The sequence below is a fragment of the Diadema antillarum genome, unplaced genomic scaffold, assembly GCF_040938485.1.
Source record: "Diadema antillarum isolate AM-2024a unplaced genomic scaffold, OU_Dant_1.0 seq00000248_RagTag, whole genome shotgun sequence".
In the NCBI taxonomy this organism is placed as follows: domain Eukaryota; kingdom Metazoa; phylum Echinodermata; class Echinoidea; order Diadematoida; family Diadematidae; genus Diadema; species Diadema antillarum.
Window position 1 is genome coordinate 1,980,793 of NW_027271292.1, and position 8,887 is coordinate 1,989,679.

The following is an 8,887-nucleotide window of genomic DNA, read 5'->3' on the forward strand; positions in this document are numbered from 1 at the left end:
ATAAAGCGACATTGGCGTGGTGTTAGCGTTTTCACCGTAGCGTTTTCGTTGTTGTTTTTAGATAAAAGGATATACACTGTATCATAAGCTTTGGATATTCCCTTCGCCGTCTTGAATAAAGACTAAGCGCTGTGGACATCATAACCTTTGGATTTTCCCTTCGCTGCCTTGAAGAAAGACTTAGCGCACCGCGTTTACAACAGAACACCTGTGAACATAAAGAAGACAGTGCTCTTCTTTGTATAGCGGTTAGTTTCGATTCAGAAGTATAGGGATATAACAACGAGACCAAATTGGTTGAAAATTCATTTATTATGACTAAGCTACTCATTTGGAAATGCTATCATAACTTGATAAGCATATCTATGCCCGACAAACAAAATGACACCAAAAAGGTTTTGCCACCTCAGGTGGTACCAATATCTGGCCTGGCCCATGGACTAAAAGCCTGAACAGACGATGAAGAAAACGATATGGATCACTCTTGTCTTGAGTATAGTTTTTCGTATTTGTTTATTTAGGAATGTAATAGTCTTCTACCAGCATGATACGACATTTCAATTCCATTCCATTCATTCACAGTTAGGCTACCTTACAACTGTGACAAACATGCAGACATTCGGGATTACATATAACATTCTGAGCATCGATGAAAAAAAAAGTACAACGTTGAAGAGTTCAAAGCAAAGTCTATGTACGCGGACCCTGAAGTTTGTTTTAAAGTCAAACCCTTTTATTCAATCCTCACTGATTCGAGGTAGACGAGACTGATTGTACTACAATCACTTTAAAATTTGTCACCTGTGGCGGTGTTAGACTCTAGCAGTTGCCTCCATCGTGGTGTTAAACCTTACCATTTATTTTTATGTTTATTATTTATACTGTAATACAGTCACCGCCGGTGGTGCGTAGGGTATTATGTCATTGTGATGACGCATCGGTTCTCGGATATTTTTCCCCTGCCTTCAAGTGATAACCATCGTCTAAAATCATTTCTAGTATTGTTTTGTTCGGGGGGGGGGGGGGGACATGGAGGAGGATACAATTTTTGTTTATTCCGCAATCCCACATTAGACTTATATTCCAGTTCGCCGATATAGGTGTGTGTTCGTGTCAATCGGGTGTGTATATATACATGCCTGTGTGAGCGTATGTGCATGCCAGAGCCTTTATTGTGTGACACAATACTATTTGTCAATAACAACACACTATTTTGACACAAAACAACATTACTTTTTTTTTTCAAAATAAAGAACTAACTTTATTGCTTTTTGGTAATCATGAACATTCAGCATAACGATCGATTTTTTTCCCCAGATTTTTTTTTTTTGACTAAAGAACCTTTCGTCAGGATGACGAACATTCGAAATAGCGAACAGGTTCCAGTACATATATTACGGTTGTTCATTCTCTTTGACAATACAGAAACAAAAGAGTATGTTGTAAAAGGCTGATCAACACATTTTGTCAGAGTTACAGGTGTAATCAACACTTGAATAGCATCTTGAATTTGAGATCACATCATTCGGTGAGCACGAGGGTTTATATGAATGTTGATGATCTGCCATTGACGCACACACTATTTGGAAAGTGTCAATTATTTTGTCATACAGCAGGAGGAACGCCTAACACAAACAGAAAATGAAGCCATACAGTTGGTTCGCTTCTAAAGGTAGACCCCGCAATCAAATCATTATTGTATTGTTTGTTTATATTTTCTTTTATTTCATGCGAGCGTGATGGGATAAAATGGACTCTTTCACCCATACACAGCTGGACTTTTTTTTTTCACAGGAACTGTGATTACAATGCTACAAAGACAACAACAAAAAGAACACAACAATTAACAAAACATAAACAACAAATTGACGCAGTTGGACAGGGGTCACTAAACTATATTGCTTCAGTGCGTACTACCAGTCTTTGTCAGAAGACACTACCTTTCATAAAAGAAAGCGAGATGAAGTATCCGTGTGTGTATATATATATATATATATATATATATATATATGTTTATGTATGTATATATATATATATATATATATATATATATATGTTGTGTGTGTGTGTGTGTGTGTGTGTGTGTGTGTTTGTGTGAATTTTAACTCTATTATGTTCGTCGTCACGCTTCTTGGAATCTTTTGATATTGAATTTCATTTGCAATCAGATAGTCTTCATGGAATAAAATATTTCGTCATGACATTCTCTGTACCTGAATCAAACTACGTATATTTTGTGACGGCAACAGTAGTGGTCATGTTTATTGCTCTCTGAAATGATGTAGGTCTACTCGCCATAAATTATGAAATGCTTTATTGCAAGTTTTTGTAATATGGTGTGTTTGTCTATAACGAAAATTCAAGAACAAATACATTTTATCGGCTACTCAATAGGTCAATGCTGAAGCATGTCCTCGTAGTACGGCATCGCTTTCTCGGCTAGCTCCCGCACATCGTCTGTTACCTCCTCCCAGGCCGGGACCGCTGCCGATGGAGTGAAATGGGTGCTGTTCATGGACACACCCAAGAAGGCTTTATTCTTATAGATGTTTTCACCCGGCCATTTCCACGACTTGGCTACCTCAGGCGAAGCGGGCCATTGTAGGAGCGAGTCAGAGTAGGGGAAACCCACGGCTTCACAGAACTCTTGAAGTACCGGTGCGGGGTTGGTGAGAAGAGCAGACGAATCGATGACCAAGGGTGACGGGTTGACATGATCTCGTATGTAGGTCCAGAGATCGTGATGCTGCTGGAAGACGGCATCGATGCCATCCTCCTTGGCATAGAGGCGGAAGTCGAAGGAACTTTCATCAGTTTCGTTGAACTTCAGCTTGCCAGCTTCTTTGTACTGTAAGAACCACGCCTTTCTCATCGACTTATACACAAGTAGAGGATGCCGGATAAGGAAGGCATGTTGGTATCCTTTTGGGATGAATTGTCGTCTCTGATCAGTTGACATGGTATAGCTTTCATCCTTAACGAAAACATATTTACTGGTTGATTCCTCCAAGCTTTTCCTTATTGTTGCATACCTATAGCATAATAAAAAGATAAAAAACAATAATTGCAAAACATGATTTTATGTAATATCATTACTATCAATGGTGGGATTTTTTTTGTCACAAACTATGAATTCTTTATTTCTTCGCTGTCGCGTAGTAGGTGCAGTCGATTTTTCTTTGAAGTGCATGCAGAGACTAAAAATTTTACCTTACATCATCTTATTCCTGTAAAAACACAAATAGGCGGCACTGTGGTTTGATGACTTCAGGTCCTACAGGTTACTCACGTAATAACACACTTGATGATTTTACCCATGCATGGAATTCCTCTCGACCAATTAATGTAGACCCTATAATTGATTATTTGGAAATGTTCGGGTAATAATAATTCAAGGACCATTGGAAGCCACCCAAGAGACTATAATAAAACAGAATATCATTCATCATCAGTACTATCATTAACATCATTATTATCATCACTATTGTAGTACAAGGATATGATTAAAATTGTATATAACCTACAAGGGCGGATACAAGAATTCCGTAAAGGGAGGCGCCTTTGCAAATTAAAGGGGGGGGGGGGGGCTGAAGCTCCTCCCCGCCTTCAAACTTTTTCGTTTTTATTTCCCTTGTTTAGACAACAACAAAAAATAGATAGCGGGTGCGCGCCCGTTGCGCCCCGTCTGGATCCGCCACTGACCTAGACTCTTCATCACTCAACTGTTAAACAAAAGAAGAAGCAGCATTTCCATCTTGCTCACATTGAAGTCAAACTTGGTTACTTTTGGTATAAATGTCACAAAATGCCATAAGAATAAACTCATTTTTTAGGAGCCAGAGGTTAGCTACTCGTCATAATTCATATTTGAAAATTCGTCATTAACATGTCCTGGAAACGAAGAGATTCAAAGACGCTTGGTAAACTTACGATAGTCTCTCTGGAAAGAAAGTGGTTCCGGGTGAGAAGTTCTCTAGCTCCTCGGCAGCTATTTTGAACTCCTTCTCGTGGCCATCATAGCTCAGTGGTTCGTCTTTTATAATCCCAAGCTTCCCTAGTCCATTCAGGGCAAAGTGGCAGAAGTCGAACGGTTCCATCCACACCTCGCAGCCTGGAATCCCCGACATGCATTTCGTGAACGCCGTCGAAATCGATCTTGGTATCATCCACAGAATCGCACGGCCTCCGCTTTTTCCGCCAGGGTTGTCATTCGGTACGTGAGACATTGTGAGGTATTATGGGGTAGGAAAATTTGAAACAGGTCTTAACTTTGTAGCTTTATGCCACCATAGTAGGAGTACTTGGTAATCAGGTCTGTTCACCGAGTTGTTTGCCAAGTGGCCTTTGGTCGATCGTCATGATCACATGGGGATTCGAGATTCTGGTTCTAATGTTTGCTTTCCCTCTCAGACCTTTTGTCTGACGTATTGTGGTAGAAAAACGTATGATTTCGTCATATCTGTAAATATACTGTATATACATAAAGATATAGATCTATACAGTTTGCATATATATATATATATATATATACGCATAGATGTGTGTGTGTGTCTTGGATTTCTGCTGCCTTTCTGAAACAATATTTATATTACGTTCTTTCATGTCAATTTCACCCCTTGCAATTTTAGTGCAGCCGCTTGTTTTATTTCAGAATCACAATGTTAAAGGTGTAGCATAAAAATTTAGAAAATAGATGAAATTTGCTTTACTTATCTTTAATGAAAGTTCATTATATTGAAACCACCAGAAAGAAAAGATTGTGATGTGCATGAAAGGAAGACATTTTATTTCCATTCCATTCATTCACAGTCTAGTTATCTTACTGTGACAAACAAGACAATCGGGATTACACATAACATTCTGAGCATGAATAAAATAAATACAACGTTGAATAGTTCAAAGCAAAGTCTTTACGTGGACCCTGAAGTTTGTTTTAAGTCGAACCATCCTATTCAGTGCTCATTGATTCGAGGTAGGCGAGACTAATTGTACTCCAATCACTTTAAAATTTGTCATTTATCATTTATGGCGGTGTTAGAGTCTAGCAGTTGCCTCCACCGTGGTATTGAATCTTTTTTTAAGTTTATCACTCACACTGTCATACAGTCACTGTGGTAAAATAGGATATTACGGCATTGTTTCCCCGGCCTTATTGCCTTCAAGTGATAGCCATCTTCTAAAATCATTTCTAGTATCGTTTTGTTGGAGAGGGGAACATGGAGGTGGACAAGATATTTGTTTATTCCGCAATAATGCAATCCCAACAACGATGATAACTCTATTTGACACTAAAACAACAATATTCGTTTTTCAGAAGAAAGAACTGACGTCATTGCTGTTTCGTAACCATAAATATTCAGCAACTGAAGAACCTTTTGACATTGTCAGAATGACGAACGTTCAAAATAACGAACCGTAACGAGTACATATAATGCGGTTATTCCTTCTCTGACAATACAAAAAAGGTATGTTGTAAAAGGCTGACCAAAATTTATGTCTGTTCAACGTGTGAATCTCGTCTTTAATTAAAAAAAAATATTCATAGGGTATGGATGTAACTGTTGTTAGACTTTCCACAAGTGGTCCACTCGCCGAAGAAGACAGGTTTCCAATATGACTTCAACATTTCTGAAACCCTAACAGGACTTTAAATTATTGGGACCTGAGACTACAAGAATTTTCAGCTGCCAAAGTCGTTCTCACAGTGTCGTGAATATTGGAATCAACAATCCATGGATATGAAATACATGACTAAAACAGGATTTCAAATCGCTATATCATTTTTTTTTAAATTGTTAACTGAAATGTATGTTAGTATCCCAGTACAAAGAGCATGGCAGGCCATTTTATTAAGTAGAGATAATAATTGTTAATGTTCCTTCATTTAACTATTTCTTGACATAAGATCGACACCCACGAGTCATAATGTACAGCCCACGAATTATACAGTCCACAAGTCATACAGCCAAAAAGTTATGCCTATACCGCCCACTAGTTCTACAGCCCATGAATTCCACACTAAGTGAACAACGCCCACAAGTTCGACATCACGTAAAATAGGCACATGAATTATACAATCCATGAGTTCGACACTAGCCTGAGAAAGCACATTAAAATGACACCATTCCCCTCCCCCCCCCCCAAAAAAAAGGCTAACAAGACCGACAGGATAAACAGCGTAATCTATAAACGAATTGAAAGTGTGTAATTGTATAGGGTGTCTGGATGGGAAGTCTATAGTGGGATATTTGAAAAAATAATGACTGCTATACTAATATCCAACGTTTTCAATATTGATTCGATACAATTACTGTTGGCGTGCTAATTGTAACAGTTCTTTATCAAATGAAAATGGTACTTTCACCGTCCATTTTTTCTTCTCTTTTTTTAGGAGGTAGGGCAAAGCCCTAAAGCCGTCCCGCCCCTTCCCACAGAACATATACTCACTCCGAAAAAAAGAAGAAGAAGAAGAAGAAGAAAGAAAAGAAGGAAAATAAGAAGAAGAAGAAGAAGAAGAAGAAGAGTGGAATGATGAACATGCATATATAGGTTAACCTACTAGAAGAACATCCAGTTGTAAAATGAAGTTTGCCAGGAAATATTCCCCCAAATGGTCAATGTCCTAGCGTACATGATCTGGAGGGGGCGAAGTCATCAACAATCTTGTGCTCGATAGTGTGACTAAAGTGCACTCGGTACTATTATGCAATAAGATAATCTCCTTCCATGGCAGTTCTTTTTCTTTTTCCTTTTTGTTTGCTAGTTTTTTTATGCTATCAAATCCTTTGCTTACTTTTAACTATAATTGTTATAAAAAGTGGCATTAGAATATCTGTTACTTTTCAGATGATGATCTTACCCTATGCCTGACAATTTTCATATTATAATGACGTACTCATCAAACGAAGAACTAAACAAAATCGTTTATCACTCTGTAATCCGATGTTTAAGCATGTCTTCGTAGTAAGGCATAGCTTTCTCAGCTAGCTCCCGCACGTCGTCTGTTACCTCTTCCCAGGCCGGTACCTCTGCAGGTGGAGTGAAATGGGTGCTGTACATGGACACGCCCAAGAAGGCTTCATTTTTGTACATGTTATCAGCTGGCCATTTCCACGACTTGCCTACCTCAGGCGATCCGGACCATTGTAGAAGCGACTCTGAGTAGGGGAAACCCAGGGCTTCACAGAACTCTCGAAGTACCGGTGCGGGGTTGGTGAGAAGAGCAGACGAATCGATGACCAACGGTGACGGGTTGACATGATCTCGTATGTAGGTCCAGAGCTCGTGATGCTGCTGGAAGACGGCATCGATGCCATCCTCCTTGGCATAGAAGCAGAGGTCGAAGGAACTTTCATCAGTTTCGTTGAACTTTAGCATTCCAGATTCTTGGAGCTGTGCGAACCACCCCTTTCTCATAGACTTGTACACGAGCAGAGGGTGTCGGATGATGAAGGCGTGTTGGTATCCTTTTGGGATGAATTGTCTTCTTTGATCGGTTGGCATGGCCACACTTTCATCTTTGACGAAAACATATTTACTGGTTGATTCTTCTAAATCCTTCTTGATAGTTGCAAACCTATGTTTAACAGAAAATTGCAAATTACATAATTACACTGAATTTATAGATCATTACTGTCAGTGTACAGCGTAAGTGCATTTTGGATATTGGCTTTTTCTTTGCCGTGTGTAGGCGAATAGCAGTTAGTATTCTTCCATTCTATGAAATTCTTTATAGTACTGTAAACACAAAGAAGACATAAGATGAAATATTCAATCTTGGAAGATCGTATTTAATGCAGTGTAGTTCAGGGCAATTTTATTTATTTTCATTGAAAAATGAGTGAACGACTTACAAAACATACTCTACACAAATCAGCTTTTGTCGATTGCAAGAAAGACATACATTAAATTTCTGTTAAAGTATGAGCCTCAACAATTACATGATTTTCAAATGCGAAAGAAGCAATGAAATAAATGCATCGTCCATTTTTCATCATTCTTGAAAACTACTCGTTGACATTTCATGTTGAAGAATCGAAGAGGTCATACACGGTTGGAAAACTTACGGTAATCTATCTGGAAAATAGGTGACCTCTGGCATGTATTTCCCAAGTGTCTCGGCAGCTAGCTTAAACTCCTTCTCGTGACCATCATAGCTTGTTGGTTGCTCTGTAATCCCAATCTTCTCTAGTTCCTTCAGGGCAAAGTGGCAGAAGCCGAAAGGTTCCATCCACACCTCGCAGCCTGGAATCCCCGACATGCATTTCGTGAACGCCGTCGAGATCGATCTTGGTATCATCCACAATATTGCCCGGCCTCCGCTTTCGCCGACAGGGTGGTCATTCGGTATATTAGACATTGTGAGGTGTATAGGGGTTGACGAAAATCTGAAACAGGTCTTCACTTTGTAGCATTTATACCACCAAAGTGGGACTATTCTGTAATCAAGTCTGTTCACCGAGTTGTTTGCCAAGTGGCCTTTGATCCTTCTTGAGATCACATTTAGATTCAGGTTTCTTTCTCAAATATTTATTCTCCGTCTTCAACCGTGTGTCTTACGTAATACGTTTAGATAAATCAATGGTTTCTTCATGTATGTATGTATGTATTTATATACAAAAAGATATATAGATAAAAACCTAATTTTAGGTTTTTATCACATATAAAGATATAGATATATAATTATATATGTTTATTATAGACATATATGCACATATATGAGTGCCTGTGTGTGTCTTGGATTTCTGCTACCTTTAAAATTTGTCACCTATGGCGGTGTTAGACTCTAGCAGTTGCCTCCACAGTAGTATTAAATCTTACCAGTTATTTCTATTTTTATTCTTCATACTGTCATACAGCCATCGCCTGTGGTGCATATGGTTTTATT

The 8,887-nt window shown here is 38.8% G+C and overlaps 2 protein-coding genes across 2 annotated transcripts; both read right to left on the reverse strand.

Annotated features, from left to right (window-relative positions):
- Window positions 1–2,069: 2,069 nt before the first annotated feature.
- Window positions 2,070–4,414, reverse strand: LOC139729614 (uncharacterized). Its single transcript, XM_071640541.1, has 2 exons — window positions 3,931–4,414; window positions 2,070–3,032 (listed from the first exon to the last, which is right to left on the reverse strand). Exons 1-2 carry the CDS (start codon window positions 4,224–4,226, stop codon window positions 2,396–2,398), a joined length of 933 nt encoding a protein of 310 aa, XP_071496642.1. The 5' UTR covers window positions 4,227–4,414; the 3' UTR covers window positions 2,070–2,395.
- Window positions 4,415–6,604: 2,190 nt separating this feature from the next.
- On the reverse strand, window positions 6,605–8,576 carry LOC139729615 (uncharacterized). The gene is made up of 2 exons (XM_071640542.1): window positions 8,067–8,576; window positions 6,605–7,576 (listed from the first exon to the last, which is right to left on the reverse strand). The coding sequence occupies exons 1-2, from the start codon at window positions 8,357–8,359 to the stop codon at window positions 6,928–6,930; spliced, it is 942 nt and encodes a 313-aa protein (XP_071496643.1). The 5' UTR covers window positions 8,360–8,576; the 3' UTR covers window positions 6,605–6,927.
- Window positions 8,577–8,887: the final 311 nt, after the last annotated feature.

Excerpts from the sequence above, each read along its gene's own strand:
- LOC139729614 (XM_071640541.1), bottom strand. The coding sequence starts at position 4,226 with ATGTCTCACGTACCGAATGACAACCCTGGCGGAAAAAGCGGAGGCCGT. Across the intron at positions 3,033-3,930 it reads TTCTTTCCAGAGAGACTATC|GTATGCAACAATAAGGAAAA; the intron begins GTAAGTTTACCA and ends ATTATGCTATAG.
- LOC139729615 (XM_071640542.1), bottom strand. The coding sequence starts at position 8,359 with ATGTCTAATATACCGAATGACCACCCTGTCGGCGAAAGCGGAGGCCGG. Across the intron at positions 7,577-8,066 it reads TATTTTCCAGATAGATTACC|GTTTGCAACTATCAAGAAGG; the intron begins GTAAGTTTTCCA and ends TGTTAAACATAG.